Source organism: Motacilla alba, chromosome 6 (genome assembly GCF_015832195.1).
Source record: "Motacilla alba alba isolate MOTALB_02 chromosome 6, Motacilla_alba_V1.0_pri, whole genome shotgun sequence".
Classification (NCBI taxonomy): Eukaryota; Metazoa; Chordata; class Aves; order Passeriformes; family Motacillidae; genus Motacilla; species Motacilla alba.
The window spans coordinates 27,133,887-27,157,272 of record NC_052021.1 but is presented as its reverse complement, the minus strand read 5'-3'; the positions used below and the strand labels follow the sequence as shown (position 1 = coordinate 27,157,272).

The 23,386-nt window shown below is 37.6% G+C and overlaps 1 protein-coding gene across 4 annotated transcripts in view; it reads right to left on the bottom strand.

The window, feature by feature from the left end:
- VTI1A (vesicle transport through interaction with t-SNAREs 1A) overlaps nucleotides 1–23,386 on the bottom strand; it is a 267,060-nt gene that overhangs the window by 86,310 nt on the left and 157,364 nt on the right. For 2 of the 4 annotated variants that reach the window (XM_038140471.1, XM_038140472.1), the window contains one exon: nucleotides 21,228–21,300. In XM_038140471.1, coding sequence (XP_037996399.1) covers nucleotides 21,235–21,300 — 66 coding nt within the window. In that variant the 3' untranslated portion in view covers nucleotides 21,228–21,234. The remainder of the gene's footprint in view (nucleotides 1–21,227; nucleotides 21,301–23,386) is intronic. The other 2 variants (XM_038140469.1, XM_038140470.1) reach the window with 1 other exon arrangement.

The following is a 23,386-nucleotide window of genomic DNA, read 5'->3' as shown; positions in this document are numbered from 1 at the left end:
TGTTCACAGTGAAAGTGCCTAAAATATTTGTTTTCTTTTTAGAAACTATCCCATAATAGCATTTTTTTTCTGCAAAAAATGCTTTCTGAACTGCAGATTAATGAGTAAAGCAAGTCGTTAAAGATATCTTTTAAATATCGTTCCTTTCTCATTTTATAGCTCAAGAGCCATGTGTCTCTCTTTAACATTGTGATTTGCAATGTAATACTCCATGAGCTTCCATATCTGCCTTGTATAATAGTTTCAAATAAAATTTGGCTCTCTGTATATCTTAACCTTGGGAACAGGACTGTTAAAATCCTAGAGGCCAAATACCAATATCCCTATAGGATTCTCATGCACATCTGCATTTCTGGAAAGATGATATTTTTAAGGGAAAAGCTTTCAATTAAACATTCCTCTAGAAACCATAGTTTTGCCCAGCTCCTTCCTGTTGCTCTCTTGGTAATGGCCACACCACAGGGTAAAATTTGCCATATGACAATTTCATCAGGTAGGAGACCTAAGAATACATATTTGTAATAAGTTTCATTTTTTATTAATTCCCCTTTAAATTTCTGGGGGTACAGCTGCCCTGAAAATTTGTGTTACAGCAAGAGGACTGGAGGAACTGTCTTGTATCCCCACTGCAGACTGGATCTTTCCCTGTCATTTGCAGGCAGAGAATTGCAAGCAACCCACTTGAACTGCGAATGAAGCTACAAATGCCAGAATTTGGTCAGTCTTTTATGTTTTTGCTTTCAGCCAAAGTACCTGAGGCACTGGGATGCAGACACTAAAGAATCAGATATAAGTGTGTACCCACTTTAACCTCTTGTTTATAGTTCATTACCCAAAGTTTCTTGGAAACTGCACTTTTGAGAAGGAAATTTCTCCAATTTGGTTTTGGCTAGGTGATCTTCTGCTTGCTCGAGGGGTTTATTTGTGGTGTTTTGTATTTGAAGAAATGCAGTTGGGATATTTGAACAACCAAAATGTTAAACACACGTATTTCCTTTATATATGCTATGGGTTTTTTTCAGCTGATTTTTTAAAACCGGAATGACAAAGCGTTAACAGGTAAAATCCAGAATGAAAACTGAGAATTCTTACCAAGAATAAGGGACTGTGCTTGTCTTGGAGAGAAAATATTCTGGTTTCAACATGACACATGAGCCCAAGCAAACTGAGCACTGACCACATGCAGTAGATTTTTTTGTTTGTGTTTTTGCTGAACTAAGAAAGGATGCACCCAAGGGAGATATTAACAAACTGAGGCTACTCAGTTCACAATGTTTGTTGTCCAAGTCACAGAGCAACAAAGAAAAAAATGCCACAAAGCCCAAATATTCTAAAACCCTATTGATTTTAACTTATTTCATGCTTCTAAAGTCTCAAAAAAGATAAGCTGTGAGGCTGAAAGACCAGGAATACTGAAAGTACACCTGCAGATGTCTGTGCCTATTACCAAACCTTCCCCAGCATTTATTTTTTTTCTTTTTTGTAAAAAAACGTAGGAAGAGCATTACCTCAGAAAAGTAAATACTCTCACACTTGACATGTTCAGTTTCCTTACCTTACCAGCTTCACAGAAACTGTATTTTTGAATAGGTCCTAAATGAGTGTTTAGGGTTTATTTTTTTGCCCCCAAGATCAAGATTACTGTCCATGGTTTTGTGATGTCAGTAATTATCACAATAAATCATTGTTCTGCTCCAGTGAGATGTTATGCCCCCACATATTACTGAGTCCTACACTGGACATAAAAAACCAACAAAACCAAAACCAGCTAAAGGGTGGGATTTCCAAAAGCATCAAGCACCAGTCAGATTTTACACCCATAGAAGTCAGAGGTAATTTGGAGCAAAAAAAAAACCCAACAGAAACCCAAACACAAACAACCAGAACCATATCATAATGATGCAGTATTAGGCTGAAAAAAAACCCCAAAGCAATAAAGGTTCCAGTGTTGGCATTCACTTACAAAAATCACTTGGCATGAGATACCAGTGGGAGATAAGCAGGTACTGATCACTGGGGGCAGACTGCACAGTCTGACTCCAGGGGTCACCCCCCAACAGTATTGAGGACAGCAGTGGTTTTGCTCTCCTAGTGTGACAGCACTCTGGAGAGACCACAAAATAGCTGAAATGTTCTTGTGACATGAAACTGAGGCCTGAAATATTTAAATATTTAGAGTGTCTCCCTGGAGTATTTAAGCCTTCTGATTGCATGCATTGAAGATGGCTGAAGCAGTGTGCTCCAGAATTAGGAAAAATGACTTCTGTCTCATTCTAATGTGTGAGTAGGAAAAAAGTTCACATGAAAGACCTGTGGCATCACACATTAGACTGTGTAGTTCCACAAGGTCATAACTGCATCTCCTCCATAATCCCAATATATTCAAGAAAAGATTGCTACAGAAATCTGCAAAACCTAGTTCTGAACACTGTGTTACACCTAGAAGAATGCTTCACTATAAACACTTGCTTTCAGACCTTTGCAAAGCACATGGGCCTTTTTACTTGAGTAATGCTTGAGAACTGTAAAAAACGTCTTCTATGCAAAGCTGGAGTCCAGTGCAACTCTGTTTGCAATTCTCCTAGGCATGGGGATTAAATGAAATGCAGATCTGTAAATTCAAGATCATTACAATGCCACAAAATCTAAGGCACTCAAATCACCTTCAGATGTTGCTGCTGTTAAAATTAACAATAACAGGAGCACAGTTGCTAATGTTAGGACAGCAGACTCAGAAGGCCAGTCTATGAAAAAGATTTGCCACTACAACAGTATAACTATTCTGGCTTGAGTTTCTACTGGAGTTGCAATTTACCAGCTGGAAAAAAAAGCTTTTATTGTTAGAGGTTTTACCCTCCCCAAGCAAAATAGAATATACTGGCCAAAGTTTTTTTTTTTTTTTTCCTGGTACAACCATGTCTACACTAGGGCTTTTGCCAATACACACATACAGCCAAAAATCACACCTCCAACTGACATTACTATACTGGCAAGTGTTTCTAGCACTGGCCTTAAAGCAGTTATTTGTTCAATCATTGCTTTCCACATTCATCCCTTACCCTAAAAATATTTTTTTTTACAGGTAAAAAGCTGGGAAAAAACCAATCTTAGGTCTTATTCATCTGTTTCTTATATAAGTAAAGGATCTTTTTTGCCTTCACAGAAGTTGAATTCCTCCTTCCCTTACAAAGGCAGAATAAACATGGTGGGGGAGCTGGTGTGGGGGGGTGGAGAGCATGAATCTTTAACCCCACAGCAGAACAAACAAACAAAAGTGCAGGTCAGCCCTTGCTCATCTTGCAAGAGGGGCAGAGAGACAGAGAAAGAACAGAATTCTCAATCCTAATGACTGCTTGTTGCCATTCTCTACATACCAAAGTGAATACAGTCCCTCAGCTTTGGAAGTGCTATTTCTGTTCCTATTGCTGCATCTGCTGAAGCAGATTCCTCCACAAGCAAAAAGTCAAACAATCATCACCCAAAGCTCACACAGAAAGCAATACTTTAAAGGGGGCATAATTAGTACAAAACCAGGGGCTGAGGGGAGAGAAGAAGGAGAAATGTCTTTTCAGAAAACCTCACGCTACCCTCCACAAGAAGAGGATTTTCCTGTGACTTGTCTTGGTCTAAAATTATAAAAACAACTATGTATTTCCAAGCACATTTGTTTCCAATAGCTGCAATATTTTTTTGCAAAAAAAATTATCTAAACAATGGCTTTAAACATTGTATGGGAAAATAGAGCTTAAAGTGTTTCATTTTACTTCTAAGGCAGCAGTATAATATTTTCTTAATATCCTTCACCTCTCCAAGCCATTTCCTGTGGTTTGTCCTAAAATTTACCCTTGTCAGGGTATTGGAAGTGTCAACTACGCGTGAAGAGTCAACTTGCTCTTGGACTGAAAGCAACTGTACCCTTTTAAAATGCCATGACTGCAGCATCACTAGAGAAGGCAAAACCAGTGTGTTTTTAGAGACAGAACTTTTCTCCTTCTTCACATTGGTATTTTTCCCAAGCTAAGGGTCAGAGAAGTTGATTTGGAAAACACCACATTATTTCTTCTTGTGCTGCTTCTGTTCTGCCCATGTTCAAACAGTTAAGTAGAGACTTGAAGATGTACAATGGATTTGGCTTGATATTAAATTAAATAAAATTTTCTTTTGGAAGCTGTCTAGCAGATCCTATAGAAAGTAGTTGTAACTGTACCTGGAATACTCTGAGTTTTAGAGAAATTTCCATGTCATATACTGCTTTAATGCAATATTGACACACGTAACCTGCAGAACTCAGATGCAGATACAGATTCCAAGGTGTTGAAACATACACACTCAGGGTTTTGGTTTGAGCTCCTCCACAGTAAAAGATTTCTTTACTTCTGAGCACGCAATGATACTTTACAAGTAGTGAGCTCTGCTATAACTCTTTACAGGTCAGAAAAACCTGAACCTTTCATTGTGCAAGTAACCCAAGATTACCAAAGGAAAGTAAGCCCCATGGCCAGCCCATCTGACGCAAGGAGAGTGACATCCGGACATGTTTAGAGTATCAACACCTCCAACCGAGCTTCGTGCTGCCAGGAGCTTTTTCCTGTTTGGATTCAAATGTAAAGACACCTGGGATCAAACGCAAATGATCTCTTTCGATTTCATCCGCGGTGACGTAAGGTGAGGGCGGCTTGACAGCACCCCGAGGAGCCAGCGCACGCAGCCCGAGTTACTTGGGGCTACTCAGGTTCCCTTGCACCCTTCCCTCAGCCCTGGGTTTCTCTCAAGTACTTGCTGCCAGCTGCACTGAACTGCACACAGAAGAACAATATGCAATAAACAGACATCATTAGAGAAATGTTATTTTTCTTATTACAGAAAAGTTGAAAACTTTCACAATATCTTGAAACACTGCTCAGAAATTACCTCTTCGGCTTGGCATCCATTCCTCTTTAGGAACAAAACAACCCCAGCAATTACAGGAAAAAGCCAAACTGACATAACTAAACCAAGAAAGCCTTTTATCTATTCATCTCACAAGGTTTTATTTGTTTGGTTTTTTTTTTTTAACTACTTCTTAGGGGCTTGAAAAAAAAAGCATTAGGTGCTCTTTGCATGCAGAACATTTATGACCTTGTTCAACTTCTTCAATATATTTCTTACTAATACTTGCTATATTAATGGACTCAGCCCAAGAACTAGTAATGTTGAGCTTTTTAATTGCTTTACACAATTAAACGCTAATGTTTCAATCATTAATAAGAACACTAAATATCATTCTTTGGAGCACAATGTAAGCAATGTATTATAAACAAAAGCTTCACCAGGTTCCTACCTTTCACTTTTTATAAGTAGTTCAGAAAAAGAAGCCTAAAAATAAATAGCATTTACTGTCAGTGGAGAAAGTGCTGCAGTAAAGAGCAGCAAACAACTGGGAGACACAATTATAACCTCCACCCCTTACAGCCTTCACAGAGCCTTTGCTGTTGCTGTCTATGTAAGCAGAGCAGAGCTGTCTGCTTCAGGGTTAGGGTTTTCTTGGAAATGTTTACTATAATGAGAGAATTTTCTGTTCTTTTTCTTTTAATCACAACACTGTCCAGTTTTGAGACCTGAATTGATGCAAAAAAAAACCCCAAAAAAACCAAACCAACAAAAAAAACCTCCAGATGACATTTCAAGGAATTTAATAATCAGATGCCTCATTGCACAGCCTGAGAGTGTGTTTCACATTATATTAAAATTATTGACATCCAGTCATGTAATGGCAAAAAGAGCTGACACCATGCTTGGTTACAGCTGTTGCCACAACAGTAGTTATTTGGCAAATGACGTGAAAGAGGACAAAGTGCTATTGTGAGCTTACACCAAGCTTTTACACACTATGTCTCCAGTTCATAAAGAGGAAGGAAAAAAAGAAATGCCGCCTTTTTTCGGCACAACCACATTGTGATTCTAAGTGAATGTGTTTGTCAAAAGATGTCAAAACCATCTCCAAATGACAGGCTATGAAAGCCACAGAAGGGGATGGAGAGGGAGCCCAAGACTCCTGCAAGAAACGCAACTCAAACTTTGGGTAAATAAGATAAGGTAAGCCAGAAAAAAGAAGGAAAAAGAGATCTCGGAAAGCAAACTTGCTCTTTCTCCTACCAGGAGCAGATCTCAGCTGCAACTTTGTGGAAAGTACCATGAACGGGTCACACTCTGAAGAAGGCCACTTGTGCTCCCAAAGGAGTGTCTGTCACTGGTTGTCTGCTCTTGAAATTCAGGTCTTCATGAGCATGCTCAGGACATGCCTCCATGTCTACTTTCTTTGTGAGTCCATCCACATTAGAGAGAAATGTATATTTGACTAAAACACTTGCATCTCATGGTTTTTTTTCCTCCATCAAGGAGCTGGAGAGCCTGCCTTACCACAGAAATGGTTTCCCAATAAAATAATCAACAACAGTGTTGGAACTCTGTTCCTTGAAAGGAGGTTTGTCTCTGTGCCCCAGTGAGCCAGCAGGGAAAATCAGCTGCTACACATTAAGGAAAAAGTAATACATTTAAAACAAAACAAAAAACAAAAGGAAAGGAAAAATAATTTTCATCAAGCATTTAATTGCAAAAACATGGTGGAAGAGAAAGAAGACTCAAGAGAAACTCCAGGCCTTCTTGCATTTAAATCAGCCATTCTGCACTTAAAACAGAAATGCTTCGATCCTGGTTGGTGCAGAGATGTGTCTACAATCTTTTAAATTAATTTACTGACCCTGATGTTTTTTCCTCTAATACAATGTTACCCTAAACCCTTCCTCCCATCTAGCTGAGCTCTAAACACGACCTAAGAATTCATTTTGATGTCTGTGACATTGAGACCGATTCTTTATATTGATCCAAAATGAAAAATTCAGATGAGAGAAAACAGCCAAACAGTTGACCTATGTGAGTATTGACTGTTGTCTACATGAAAAAGTTGGCTCTTTCCAGAAAACTTGAACCACCATGTAGTATTGAAGATGCAAAAGCGATTTCCTCTTGTGAGAACAAGATATCACATGTTTGCTTTTGCCAAAAGCTGATTTTAACAGTAGCCCCTGGAACATAGTATTTATAAACTTACTATGTGACAAACAATTTATAGAAAAGCAGGACTAAATAATTTTTAAAATTTCTCCTAACACTAGTTATTAGCACACCAGATGCATGCAGCATAATTATAGCACTGGTTTCTTTTAAAATATGGGAAGACACTAGAAAATATTTTAAAAATAATTTTTCCTTCCTTCTTTACTCTCCATTTATTATTTAAATATGCTTCTGCAGTGAGGAATCGCTCTACACACATATGAAAACTGCAAAGTGAAACTGAATATAAACAGAAAGTGACTGATCTCATTTCACTGAGCAAGAGGGTTGAAGGCCAGAAAAGAAATAAATTGCTTAAGGGGTGGGATGTTAAGCAAATATTTATACAATTTTCCAGTTTTTATCAAACATAAAATATAATCTAATAATCATCTAAGGAATGTTTTGAGAACATTTTCCCTTAAGTATTACTCAACATTTAGACATGGATGATCAAAAAGTCGAGACCCACTCCCACCAAGCATACAACAGTATTTATCTCAATCTCTCTCTACTAGGAAAGATTATAAGGATTACATTTCAAGCTTGTGCAATTGTCTTTAGACAAACACAACAATATGCAATAAACTAGTATTCCCCAGATGACTTTATGAGAAAAAAAAAAAAAAAAAAAAAGAAGTGCTAATGACAATTAAGACTGAAAGAAAAGAAGAGCCAAATAAGTAACAATGTGGGACAAAGAGGCCCCCGTGAAAGATGCATTAGCATGGAAGCCATCAAATCAGGGGGTGGTGGCTTTCCATGCGGGAAGGCATTCTTTGGGGCCACTTCTTGGCTTCCTCCACACAAAACAGTTCATTCCTTTAAATGATGATACATATTGTCAGGGTTTGGATCAAAGAAAACAGGGTACAGTGGGTCTCAAACTGAAGTCAGTCTCAGAGAGCTCAATAGTTTAGGGCCAAGTTTAAAAGCCCTCCCAAACAATTTCTATTATCCAGCTCAGTCACAATAATATTTTCCTATTTAACCTGTGTTTAATTGGGTCAATGGAGCAAGAGGACAAAACAGAAACTGTACTGTAAGCTAGTCTCTGCATTTATAAAACAGCTTTTCTCTGGTATATTTAGCACCTGCTCCTCCTCCCAGATTCAGAGAACAAGCTTGAGCACAGTTTTCAATTGATTTCAAAGAACAGAATTGTAAGCATACAAAAATTGATGTCTGAAAAATGTGCATGGGTTCATTTAATCTGCTCCACCTGTGTTGTCCATTTACAGTGAGCATCACTGAGATGAGATGCCTTTTTCCTTAGCTGACTGCTAAGGATCTCGAGCTAATACATTCTAATAATGTTTGTGTAGTTTCTTCCAAAAAATACTACATGTGTTATATGCATAACATCAAATTTGAATATAATATAATTCCAAATACTCCATCTTACTCCAAAGAGGACACTGGGAATTTACTGAGAAAAAACTCCTTGAGAGCAATCCTTGCATGAAGAGTTATAAATGTTCATCTCATTTGATCACTTAGATTCCTTAAATAGGAAGCATCTGATTGAACTGGCATGTGGGAGCTTGATTTTTTCACTCCGTGCAGATAGAGCTTTTCTAATTATTCAGCTATTCAAAGACGGCCATGAAAATATGACCAACCAAGTGCACCAGCACAAGAGATGTTCTATAAACAACACTCTTCATGAAAATTATGCTCTACAGCATCATTATCAGACACCACATTCAGACCTCATTCTACTCCAGATTTCAACATGTGCCTGCTACACAAACTGTCTAACAACCTTTCTTCTAACTTTACAGCTAAGACCACCACCATTTCAATTGATATTTCGACAAAATGCAATTAAAATCCATGGTTTTATTTTCTTTTTAATCAGGAGTTGTGCAGTAAAATACTGGCATTTCAAAGGCTCACTAGTATGTTTTTGGTCATCTACATTTGGGTTACTACACCAGATAGCATTTGTATGTGTTCCCAGAGTATCTCCATGGCTTTACCCATCCATGCTCTGCAACAAATTATGTTTCTTTTTTTTTTCTCCACAGGTGAGAGGTGATGGTGACAAAGGTAATTTTAGCCAGAAGAAGTGACTGTCTACCTTCATCCCTGAGCTTACATGTCTCTCCTCCATACCTCCTTTGACAAAAATAGCAGTGCTGTGATACTAAGTCATAAAACATTTCATTTGTTCGGATCTGCTTCTGCTTTGAGGAACCCTAAAGTACTTAACAGACGTTTGTAAAGTCCTGATTGATTGCAGGTTGACAGCAGCCAAAAATAATACATCACAGGCCACAGCAAATTATAGGAACAAAATTTCTGACAGAAGCAGTAAAGAGAGATTGAGAAGGAAGAAGTTGCCTGGGCTAATTTAACATTACTGCTCCTCTTCTCTCTCTCTCTCTCTCTCTCTCTCTCTCTCTCTCTCTCTCTCTCTCTCTCTATATATATATATATATATATACACACACATAGTTCATCATTATGTCTCAGGGATGTGTTAATTCTATTTGTTAAACCAACTCAAACACTCTTTTCTGTCTGCAACAAACTAAAAATATCACCCAACATAAGATGAGCTTGTCACCTGTAGCCCTCAAATTGATATCTGAAGAAAACAAAGAATTGATACCTCCTTTTTCTCCTAGCTATGTTCAATAGCTGAGGAGATGAGGTATGTACTTGCCAATGGACTATTATGGGAAATCAGATACTTCACGACCCTCTAGTCTAAATTCTTCCCATGCTTCTCTTTCACTCCTTTTAAATCCATGACTCCATGGATTTAAGCCATGACTCCAAATCCGGATGGGCACTACTACCAGTCAGTCTATCATTCACAAACTCTCATCAGGTCATGTGAGGACCATGCACAGATTAATTAAGAGCATTTGCTCTTGGAATGCTTTGCTGTGATATGGAACATTATCTTCATTTTAGAGATGCACAGAAACAGATGTGTTCACAGTTATCCAAGATATACCCAGGACAAAGCTAAGAATCAAATATCAGTAGCCAAATTTCTGATTGTTTTTACTAGATTGGAATGGTAAAAAAAAATAAAATTCAAGCCCTTAATAAGATTAGAAATAAGTTAGTTACATAATATCTCAAAATCAAAAGGCAATACATCACAAAGCCTGTGGAAACATGCTGATGCTGATTCAATATTCAACTTACATGAAATACCTATGAAAAGACTATAAAAGGAAGACTTATAGCTGAGTCTTTTGCATTATTTTATATATTTTAACTATGAAAATACTGTATATTTTGAAATATATATAACAGCTCATAAAATGAGATATTTTCTTCTCTTTGCTCATGCACTTGAAAATACTTTATCTCTAAAATTCATGCCAGTATAAAAAAGTCCAAACAAAAAAGTCTTCTTTCTTCATACCTTAAGATTAAGAAAACCCCCAATAATATAATTAGCTTGCCTTTGAAATAGATTTAAAGACTTTGAAAGCTATTTCTTCATGTGTCTAGGAGTAAATAGAAAGTGAACACATTTCAGCACACAGACTTTGTTAGTGGGTATACCCCTAGTGCCTCTGATTCCATCTGCATTATGCAGGACAGAAATCAAAATGAACAGAAACCAAGCTGTGGTGTGAAGCTCAAGTGAGGACCTGCCAACTCACTCTCAGCCATACAAATTCCACAAATCCCTTCCCTTCCCTGTCTACAATCAATGCCAGCCAAGCCTTCACGTGGTGATAAATCCAATTCTATTTCCTTATAAAACACAATGAGAACTGAGACTGAGTCCTCCAGTAACGATTTCAAATTCTGGGCATCTTAAGCACAAGTTGTTAAGTAAAACACTAAAATGAATGTTACTGTTTTAATTACTGTTTTAATATGGGAGTGTGTGATCTTTTGCCTCCTTACAAATGTGCCAGAAAGCAAGATTTTACTTGTAAATTGATTTTTAATGTATTTTGGTGATTATTTTTTGGCGCTTATGAGGGATATTTTGGGGAAACTGAAATATCGACTGATTTCCTTTGTTTCTAGCACAAATACACCCATTCACCTCTGTCCCTTGAATAAGATTGGGCTTTGCGATTACTGTCTGTTTCATTCTGCTTAAGCACTGCTGAAAATAAAATAAAATTAAATCAACTGTAAGAGAAAGCAACTTGTTGTCTCCAAAGTTTTGAAATGACTGAACCATCTCATATTTAATAATTCAGACTCAGTCCTTTAAATTTTGTCCAGGAAAATAAGATGTTCTTTATATTTCAAAGATGTCTTCACAAAAGTCTGCAGTACTGGATTTTCTGACGCAGAGTGATTATAAAACCCCCTTTTGTTCTCATAACTTCATGATGTATATCTATAACTCTTTCTTGTTTGTGAAGATAAGACCAGCCTTGTCTCTCTAAATGCCTTTTCAAAGGAAGATTCACAGTTGTTTGACTTTTGATCTGTGTGGCAACTAGCTCGACCACCTGCACTGGGTTTGAGCAGTTACTGAGCTTGCTTTGTACCAGCTTATGAACACAGCAAGCCTTTGACACCAGAACAAGCCGATGTGTGAATACACCAATTTACAACGTAAATACAGGGTCCAACAATATGGGCATCTTTAATGACCAAATGTGTAAAGTGCATATATTGTTTACTGATTATATCATTAAATAAAACAGATGGCTCATATTCTCCATCTACCTACAGTGGATTAAAACACAATGGTGTAATAGTCTGGTAAACTGGTAATGTGAAACATTGCTTTGTACTGCTGTAGTAGCATAAATAGCTGTTCACAAATGAGCTCCAAAGCTCCACTGCCACTAAGAGTAATTAGCTTAAGGCTCTACTGAAAGAATGCTACCTTCACAATCAACACGTGTATGCCATTCATGCTGAAAACTGCATTTGAAAGATACAGCGGTGACAGAAAGTAGCAAGGAAGTTTCTTGGCATGGATAAAGTAGACCATATGCTTCCCAACATCCAGGCAAGATTGGACACACTTAGAATCAAGTTTCTCAAACAATTCCCTATTTAAATGCATTATTTGCAGACATGATAAGCATGTCAGAGAAACAACAGCGGGGTTTTTTTTTTTTTCACTTGCACAAGCATTTTTATCAGGAGGAAGGCAGGGAGTTGGTGCAAAAATAATCTTAAGATGCAATTTTTTTCTTCAAGAAGAAAAATTAGTGTTGCAATCTTAAACTATCAGTAGATCTACAAAATAAGTAAAAGAAAATATGAAGACTTTGCTCTAACTCACAGATGTTATAAAAACCTTCTGGGTGACACTTTGGTTAATATAGCAAATTCCAAGCTAAACAAGAGCTCTAAGATAATAAATGCTACACAGTGAGATCCTGCACAAATTATTTTAGAGCTACACAAATGTTGCAGAGAACATAAATACCAGTATTTATGGCAAAATAGTTTTTGTCTCTGTCTTTCTAATTTTTCTCCATTTCCACACTGACTTTTCTTTGCCTTCTTGATTAGATTCAAGTCAGAGAACCACAGAATGGCTTGGGTTGGATCTTCCATATTAGTTAAAGAGCCAGTCAGAATTAGGAAATTTTCATCCTTCCTATCACCAAGTTGACTAAACAATCTCTCACTGTATGGCCACACTTTCTCATTCATGAATTTTTATTCTTCTGAGAGCTGCTCAGCGGGTTAGTGATGAGTGAAGATTTCTTCTGCAGAGTTTTAAAGGTCCAATACAACACATTACATGCTACCAGGGATATATTCCTCAGTTTTGGTATTGTCCCACAGCATCACTAATTTATCTGTAACAAACTGAGTGATACCCCAAAGTCATAATTTATGGCCTTCTTTGTAAAACTACAATAATGACAGCAACAGCAACTACAAAATACCACCATCCCTACCCCAACCAAGGTTTGATCAAAATAAAAGAGTTCCTTGTTCAACATTAGGGCTACAGATGAGCAAATCTATGACTTGCAGGTTCAGGTCCTGGGTCTTGAGGTAGAACATCACTGACTGACTTGAACACAAATTGTACTCAGCTGAGTTTTCCTTTTTCCAGTTGTTGGTCAGTTAATCTCTTATTAGCCAGAAGTCCCACCTATTACTAAGAACTAGACTGAAAATGATCTAGTCTAAAAGATTAGCTAATAAGGACAAGATCCTGATATCACAGCAGTTTTATATCAGCTTGATCACTTCATTGTTTTCTTAAAGATAAAGCTCTTAGTGTGCTATCAGAATCATGCTGGAAAGCCAAATTAACTTTGATTTTACTAAAAGTCAACAATTTCAATCAAGTGTGGCAAGAAAAGTGCCAAGTGCCACGGAAATCATACTCAGCAGGCACAAAAGAGCTTTTTTACCCGACAGAAGACGGGGCAAATCAATTTGCATTCCTCCATTTGTTTTCAAACACTACCTCTGTCCAAAATACTAGTGAGTCTATGGGCAAGGGTGGGAGAAATGAGTTAAAATCATGTTTGTTTGACACAATCACTGTCTTTTTCTTTAAGTGTTTAGAAATGCCACCAAAAAAGTTAAATCTCAGTCTTTTTTAATTTCGTCTTGCAAATGTTGCTCTCAGTCAGTGTAGTATACAGTCTAGTTTTAGTCCAGATATGCAACTTTATGAGAATGATTTAATTTTGTTGTCTCTATTTGCAAAGCTTCAGGACATGTACACATGAAGCTACTGTTTGGAAAGGCTGAGCTTCCAGGATTTGCCTATTAGGACAAAATCCAACTCTTCTATTTTTACATTCCTGTATCCCATCAAAAGGCTTGGCTTGATGAAAACTGGAAACTGTAATTTAATTCTGTACACTTTTATTTATGTTCTCTAATTGCTGAAAAGTTGAGCAGAAATTTCTTTCCACAGCACAAGTCACCAGAAATCGCCTCACATGCACCAGCACATAAAACTTCTCTGTCTACCCAGGAAAAAGGATTTGGGTTAAACATGAGGGAAAACTTGGAAATATCTGACTGAAGAGTTGGGGAATGTTGATCAGTGGAGAACAGGCCAAAAAATATCTGTCAGAATTAAAACAAGGTCAGCCAATCCTGCCTTCACACAAATGGATGAACTTTTCTGAAACTATTTCCAAGGTGGTTCTATTTTCTTTGGTAAATATATGGATTAAAAGGAAGTGACCCAGTGGCAAGATATCATGCATATCTTGTGTTCAGAAAATGTTACATTCAGGAATTTATGGCTTAAATACCCTGCAGTAAATGGAATGTGTAAAATTCAACCTATATTGTTCTTTCACAGTTATAGTGTGAGTGGTGTCAAGATGATGATCCGTAATCAACTACTGGCCTTAAAGACTTTGAATTAATTGATTTCTGAAAAGTTGTCTCCAATTATTTCAGCAATTACTAGTGCCAGCTTTTGCTAACAGTTTCTCTCCTTCACATAAAAAACTGTACCATATCCAAAACATGTTCACTACCTTCACCATTCCTGAATATCACATCAGAGGGATGTGACATTCACACATCATCCTACTGGAACCTCCGTGCAACTACTGCAGGAAAGCCCTGTACTGCTTATGCAGATATAAGACATGGCTTCTCAAGAAAGTGTGTCGTGGGATACCTGCTGTGGTTCAGACAGGATAATGCTGGGTGTGAAATGCCTTTTGTTTCACTCATGACACTGTGAACCTTTTTAGGCTCCAGCTGCTTGATGGTAGTCAACATTCCCAGTGCAGAAAAAAACCACAAAGGGTTACACGATACTTAACCTATCATGATGCTTTGCATTGTTGGTATATGCAGTCTAGGACTAGCTAGGATAATTATCCATTGGGATCCTGCTTTCCTGCAGAAACACAACTGTGTGTTAATGTTCTTTCCAGCTGTTCAGCTGGACATGAGTAGACAGAAGGGGAGCAAATGAGATAGCAATTCCAGATGATAGAAAAGAGGGAATGGAAGGGACAGAACAAAGGCCATTGTACACTTCAAAAAGGAACGGAAAAAGAGAATTAGAAATGTGGTCTGAAGAATGCTGAGAACCCTGCTCATAATGGACATAGTGTAGGCAGCCTGACATGTGGATAAAGCTTTCCAACAATCTGAAAAATAAACCAGTGCTACCATATAAATGCTCTTACCTCACTGAATGAGGGACATCCCCTTCTAAAGCTGCCTGGGCACAAGGAGATTAAAACACTGACTTATTTTATCCTATGCATTTAGGTTACTAGATGTGAAGATCAATCGTGATGTTCCTTTTTTCTTCCAGGTTTGAAGAAAACTTAACTCTGTATCACTTAGGTTGTTAGAGATGAAGGTTTGCAAAGGCTGTGGTGGCATTAAACTAATCCCAGCTACATGCCTGCAATGTTGAAATTGGTCCCTTTTTAAGGCATTCAGTGCCTGTGGCCTGGAACTCTTCAAGTACACTGATGGCTGGTGGTTAAATAGCAGCTCAAAAGACTTCTGCACCCTCCATGGTGCATGAGCTGAACAGTATTTTTAACACTGAATGAAAGTAGGGCAAGATTTTTCAGAAGTATTGTGGAAACAGCACAGAAACAACACTGTCTAAGAAAGGTAAGGTTTAGAAAATGGTTTTCCATTGATTATTAAAAATAACAAATGCATCTCACATGCATCAGACTACATCATACCTAAACTAAGGACAAGGAACCCATATTGTCCTATACTATTTTAAAATATTTGCTTTTCAGACCTAGAGGTACATTTCCTGTTTTTTGGTTGGACTCCTAATGATGAAGAATGCTCACCCTTGGGAATTTTGCTGATGACACATTTATGTTTTCCAGATGTTTTGTCCATCACTTCCACAAAGAAACAAGGTTTCTTTTTAAAGTCAGAGACAAAGCGAGGAACAACTAGGTACTAATTAATGCCAAGGTTTAATCTGGAATAACAAGCAGTATGTTCCTCATCCAAGGACTAGATTGTGATTAACAGCACCACAGAGCTTATCAGTTTCCTTCTGAAAAGATTCAACACTTCATAATTGATAAAGGTTAGCCGCATAACAAAACACAAATGTACAATAACGTAAGAATCAAGTAACTATATTAGATGCCTAAAAGTCAGGAAAATTATAAAATAAAGTTATTATACTGACAGTAACAAGCACTAAAATATGCTACGCATATTTTATGGCTTCCAGTTAACAACAGAAATATTAAGGACATGATTTGCAAGGAGCACAATAAAACCTGTGTTGCCCCAAGAGATGACCCAGAATCATTCTGCCACCTACTCTCCGCCTTATTCAGTCTCCTTCAAGTTAGGGGAATTGCTCCTCTGGTTTAAGTTAACCATATGCTTAAATATGCTCCCAAATCAAGGTCTAAATTACTGAAGTAAACAGCTGCAGCTGTAAATATTCAACATGGAGCAGACATTTTGCTTGAGGATTTACCGTTTCAATAATTTTTCAGTTGAGAAATACATCTTGAAGCAAAATTAGAAATATATGTACAAAAAAGTTGCTGAAACAATTCATACACAAACTTCTTTTGGCTTGAGACCAAATATCCTAGAAAGAGGAACTCCTCTATTAGCATGAAAGCAAAGCAAACGTAGCTGTATGTTAAACCCCACTCTGGATTGGACAAAGACTTGCCTTCAGAAAACTGCAGAGACTAAACAGTCATGTCCAAGTATGACTGATACAGGCTTTAGCTCAGAAGAAAATCAGTTTTTTGTCATGGACTTTTGGGGATGGAAACAGACATTGGTAGGGAAAAAGGGAAAAAGACAGTGGTAACACTCACTCTTTGTTTGGGTTTGTGTCCCCATAGGGACATGACTGTCCCTGCTGCTGTTCTCAACATATGGAAATGTGGGCTTTGTAGCCAAGCAAAGAGGCAGAACAGACATTCTTAACTGCACATCTCTATGAGCCAGAGAAAGCAATAAAGAAGTCCTGGGCATACACTGCTGAATGGCCACGGCCCAGGTCAGTGGGTGCAGGCAGAGCACCCCATGGCCTGCTTCAAGAACTGCCCTACACCGAGGGTCCCCTCAGCCCAATGACCACAATATCACCACTGCTGAAGTTGTATGAGAACTGCTAGAAAAAACTGCAATCCAGGCCCAGACTCTGAAGGCCAATTCTGAAAATCACTTCTGCTTAGGACCAGAGGCAATGGACACAAGCTGGATGCTGGGAAATTTCAGTGAGATACCTGAAGGATTTGCTTATTTCAGCTGCTACTGGAACAGATTGCTCAGACAGACATTGGTATCTCCAGCCTTGTATATGCTTGAAATGTGACTGGAGTAGAGCCTGAGGAGACTTGTCTTGAACAGGAGGTTGGACCAGATGACCTCTAGGGGTCCCTTCCACCCTAAGTCATCCTACATCTCTGTGAAATGTTAAAAAATAACTGCAAGGTCTGAAAAAGTAGAACAAACTTTGACTAGCAGTGATGCAAGAAGCAGGACTCCAAGATTTTTCCTGGAAAGAGTGAAAAAACTGCACCAGAACTCACATTTCATTTCTGACTGCAGTGATATTGATCATGCAGCTGTTGGCAAGTCACAGAACTTATTACCTGAGAGCTGAACCGAACCCTTACTGCCTCATTTCTATCAGACAGAGGCAGTGTCTCTGTCCTGTTGGGAATCAAATTTTAAAAGTCTCTTTTATAAATGCAGATGTGTTCATAAGCGTCTCAAAACATCATTCTCAAAACATCTCAAACAATCCATAACACTGAAATCTGAAGATTAAAAGAGTATTTTTAACACAAAAATTTCCTGGTGAACCAGACAGGATAAAAAGTTGTTCTGGAGTGTAGCAGCCATTCTTCTAAAAGATTTTCCCGCAGTTTGAAGGGGGTAGACAGAACTTATCTGCTAATTGAAAAAAGATTCAAATCTACTGAAATTTTTATCTGGTTGCTTTTAGGTTTGTTTGTTTCCCACTGGGCTGTGTGTGGCTTGGAGACTTTCCAAATTCTTTTCTTATAAGCTTTTCTAGGCTATTGGCTTAGGATATGGGCAAAACCCTGATGATATTCCAGAACACATTCTTTTCTACTTCTTTCTAGCATACTGTGCACTCCCTAGTTCACACTGCGGTACAGGCCAGGGGATAGAGACCTGAGACAACTTGTTCCAGTGCCTCACAGACAAAAACTGCATACTTCATCTAAATCCAAAAATTAATATCTACTCTAACTTAATTTTCTGAACACCCATGTCCCATCACTGCACTCACAATAAATAATTTCTTCCTAATATCTAATTTAAACATACTCTTCTTCAGTTTGAAGCCATTCCCCCTGATCCTAGAAATGCCATGCCATAAGAGGAATGTATTAGCTTAACAGAACCTAAGTATTTGCTACAGAAAAAAGAAAAGATCACGAAGTATAGGTAGGTCATTTGTATGTAAGAATACTTAAAAACACTATTTACAAAAATATTCTTACCCACACACCCAAAATCTTGTCAGACAACAAATTCCAATACATAAGGCTGGGTACCTTATTACTGGAGCACCAAACTGGGATAGGAAGACCTGTCCCTATTATGCAACTGATTTCCTTACTGAGCCATGGCCACCTACAAAACCTGTCTCTGCTTTTATTCCCCATCTCCAGATCATTTTATGCACAAACACATGGCCAGGGAATTTAGGTCATACAAAGGCAGTAATTTAGCCCTCTAGCTATCTAAATACATGATCTCTTAATATATTCAGCCAGATTCAAAAGAGATGCTGCTTTACCTTTCCCAGACAGTAAAATTAGAAAGAGTTAGGCACTAATTTGAAGCATAGAGTGTTAGCATGGCATATGACTTCAAGCATATCAGCAAATAGATATTGTGGGAACAGCCACTATATTGAGTAATGCTCAATTTATCATTACCTTTTCTGTATAATAGTGATGTGGAGATGGTCCTACAGTGTTTTATTTTATTGGTTCCAGTAATTACACAAAACATTGTGATTTCTTGGGGTCTGTATTTCATGATTATTCTTGTAACTAAACAAATTGGGATGGTGCTGAGGCTGGGATAATGCTAGACCCTTCTACCTAACAGTCACAAACAAATTAAATTCACCATAGGTCTATCAATTACGTGGTTTTAAACAACATCCTGAGAATTGTCTACTGAAAGCTGCTTCTATGCTGGCATTGCTTTTGGCACATTTACCTGACCCAAGCTTAAATCCTAACCTGACTTTCTTCTAGATGGGTGACTCAGCTCAGCATTTTTGTTGAAGAAAAAGGAAATCCAGTGCTGTTCTGACACACAGAAACATGCCATCATGGTGTTCAACTACATAATCCTTTTGTCTGAAAAGAAGAGCCCAAGTATATCTCAGAAAGATCATATTTTTCATTTGGCTTATGGAACACTTATAAACTAGGACTCCTAACTGTGATTCCCAAACACAAAACAAAGTCAAAGGTTACAGCATATGTTTTTGTTTCAGCTTCTCCAAATTACTTGCAAATGTATTCAAACACAATATGAGGAGATACTTTATTTTATTGAAAATAACAGACTACAGTGTGCTGCAAAAAAGGCTGGGGTACCTCAAGCATAAACATGGAAAGAATACATTGGTTTAGAAACCCATAAATCCTTATTTGAATCTGCCAACCTGAAAGCCAAGTAAAGCCCGAAAAAACTATTTTTCCTAAATGCTATGTCTGATTAAGCCATACTATTAAATGACAGCTGAACTTTAACATTAATATGATATTATTTAAATAACTGCATGATTTTTTTTACACTAAAATGATGAATGATTTTTGGACAGCTCAATTGACATAAAGCAAGAAACCCCTTTAATGAGATTTGACAAAATGGAGACATATGCAGAATATTCGTTACAGCTCATGTCGCAGAGCCCTTCCGGGGGAGACTTGGGTTTGGTTGGTGTCTTTTCTTTTCCTTCATTTTTTTTATAGTTTATTTTGATTGTCTACAGCCACTGAACCATCCCTTTCAATTGCCACTTCCTTCCTCCATGGATTTTGAATTTAGCTTGTGTCATTTACATATTACTCTTAATCAGAGAATTTTATACATTACATTTTGCAGTTGGAATTGTAAGAAATCTGTGGAATGAAGGCATCAGGTTCAGTCACTTTAACCTTTGTCAATTTGGTATACAAGGAACTAACAAAGGTATTTTTTCTGAGGAGACTTATGGAGAAATAAAGCTTGTGTTAAAGAACAGCTTTTAAAATTCCAGTTTTCACGTTTCCTAAGCCAAGTGACAAATCAACAACTCTGCTAAAATTTTCTCCTCTTTTTTTTTTTTTTTTTTAATAAGCAAAGTGCATTAAGCAAACACACAACATAAAAGCCTGTGGCAAGGGTAATTTCAGACTGAAGTCTTCAGAGGATGCACCAAACTCCTTTAAAACTGTGCTTTCTTAGCACCCAGCACCGCTTATTAGAGGGATGCTTTTCTTCTTTAGGAAACTGAATATGTACAGAAATACAGACATCACAGAGAAGCTCAGGTGCTGTTTCACTGGGTAAAGAACACATATCCAGAGGTGCCACTAATTCAAAAAAATCTGTCTGAGAATGCACCGATGCAAATTTAAGGGTAGAATAATCAGTGGATAACTCTCTCCCTTCAGTCCCACATAGAGTTTTAGAATAATGGACAATTTTCCTTTTCATATCACCTCATTTTGATCCCAGGGACAATTTTCATAACATTGAAAGCATAGAAAAAACATGCTAAAACCACAAGGGTTGACAGTGTGTCTGCCCCATCTATTTAGGCAGAATTGATAATTTTAACCTTTTCTCTGCACATAAATTTATGCTGCCCCAAAACATTTACCAACTCGCTCATTTTAACAGGCCAAAAACCCCCTCAAGGCACAGAAATCACTCAAAAATAGAAAAGACAGAAAATCATCATCAAAAGACCTTAATTTTAGAACACATCCAAAACCCCCCAAACAAACACAAAGAAACAAAGCTGAGAAATCATTACACAAGGGCTATTCTTCAGGTTCAGAAAACCCTTTCCATAGTCATGACAAAGCCTTCTATCATCCAAAGACATTCTACATAGCAGCCTGGGTAAAAAAATGTCAGGTACACCAGCAAAATGTTGAGATTGAAGTAAAATTGAAAATAAAGGCACGGAGGGAGAGGAGAAAAAAAAGAAAGAGCAGAAATGTCCCTACCTTGGCCTTACCTTCGCAACATTCCTGTCAAAATCCTGGAACTCTTCCCCAGGTTTGCATCTGTTTCTCTAAGCTGGGGAGAAAAAAGTCCCATTAAAGGTAAAAGGCACACACAGCCCAGTCTGTACAAAGGACAGGGGTTTCTCCAGTCACCTGAGTCAGTTAGCTTCAGGGTTAGCACACAACAGGCTCGTAAAGCCACCAAAGCTCTGAAATTTAAAAATATCTTGTCTTGTTTTCACTTACATAAATATGAAACCCAGACAAGGGAAGTCATTGAGGCAACAAAGGTGAGTCAGGATAAAGAGCAAAAGCTTTACAAATAAAGGGTTGCAGGTAGAAGCTCTGTACATTGGAATCCATAAGTCCCATGTGTATGTGTATTGTTTGTGTACACTAGTGAAAGGATCAAGGGATGAAGAGACAGCCATGTTCCTGATGCTTTATGAAAAGAAAGACATATCTTTCTTTCACTGTTTTTCAAAGACTGTAGTTTAAAGAAAGAAACAGAAATACAAAATATAACATTTTAGCAATTCTGTGTAAAACAAATATGTCTATACTGCCCCTTAAATATAAAACTTGTACTGACCTTACAGCAGCCACCTCTGGCCTGGGTGCTCAAATGCTTTGTGAATAGTATATATACGTGTACAGAAGGAACAGCTGTATAGTTTATATGGTGGGTTTTTTTCATGTAAGGAACTCTCACTCACTGAAATGACCATTTTTGTAGTTTATTAGTACAAAGGAAACCTACAGTTTACAGCTACACCTAACTAGCTTGTTCTACAGCAACACCTAACTGTGTTGTTCTACAGCTCTCAAAATATTGCCAAATAGGTAAAAAATGAAATAGAGTAGATGAAAAGTTAGGAAGCAAATGAACTTCATGTTTATTTCTATTGCTTTTTAAAAGGGACTAAAATGTCCCCTCTCTTTTTGTGTTTATTAGCATCCCAAAAAAGGAAATCTAGAAATTAGAAGATAATAGGAAGAATGGAGTTACTTTCCTATCACCTCTTCTGCCACTGGCAGCTAGAAAAGAGACATCTTTTGACATTTTAGACATCTTGGAACCAGTGAGACATCAAAATTTACTGTTAAAAGATAATGTAATGGTTATGACTATTTCAGTTATGAAATAGCAGGGACCACTGTTTCTAACATGCCCCAAAACACAGCTGTGTGTACATAGACAAAAACATTCTTCTCCTTGGGAAAGCTGAATATTTACCTCTTCATTATCAAATCAGATTGAAAGGATTACCTGAGTCATTGGCTTCTTACTGAAAAAACTTTGTTGTAGTAGACAAAATGCATCCTGTGTTACAAATCCATCAAAACAGTAACACTGCCAAGGAGAGTGGCAATCTTCCAATAACAAATCACCTTCACCACAACAAACCACTATTATATCTTGAATATTTGAACAGCAGCAATATTAAACCCAGTCTCTATTCTGGAGCACAATACTGTAAATATTTGCTGCCAGATTTAATGCTTATTACTGAAATCAGTAGGTGATGTGACAATCAGTGTCACATAACCTTTTTGCATAAATTTCCTCCTTATTCTTCTAAAAGCTATTAAGAAAATACCAAGTAGAAGCTGGGACTGGATAACACCAATCAAGTCTTGCTCTTAGCAATATCATATTCAGTGGGAAGGCTTGCACTAACTCTCAGATCTCTGTAATTATGTGCTATGATGGAACAAAGATGAGTATTATATTCCAGGGAGGCCATTCCCTCATTTTTTCCTGATTCATCTAGACAATTCAAGCTCCAGAAAAGCAGTTTAGCCCGGTTTGACACAAGTAACAGTGGAAAAAACGTCACAATAATTTTTAAAAGGCTCATTAAAAAGCCAAGTTCTTATCTATGCTAGAAGGGAATCTGAAGTACAAATGTATGCTTTACATTGGTCTTTCATTATTCATAAAGATGCATTTAACACTTGGGGCTTCTCCTCCCTTTTCACAGAAAAGTAGCGCTCTCCTTTTTACCATTAAATGTTTGATCCTAACTTTCCTCTCTTGCTGCAGGATTCTACCTGACAGCTAGAATCAGTGCTGATAGTTAGGAAGGGGAAGCTGAATCTTAGAGGTTTGACAAACTCCTCTAAGCAAGATGACCACATGTTTTTACGGTAATAAA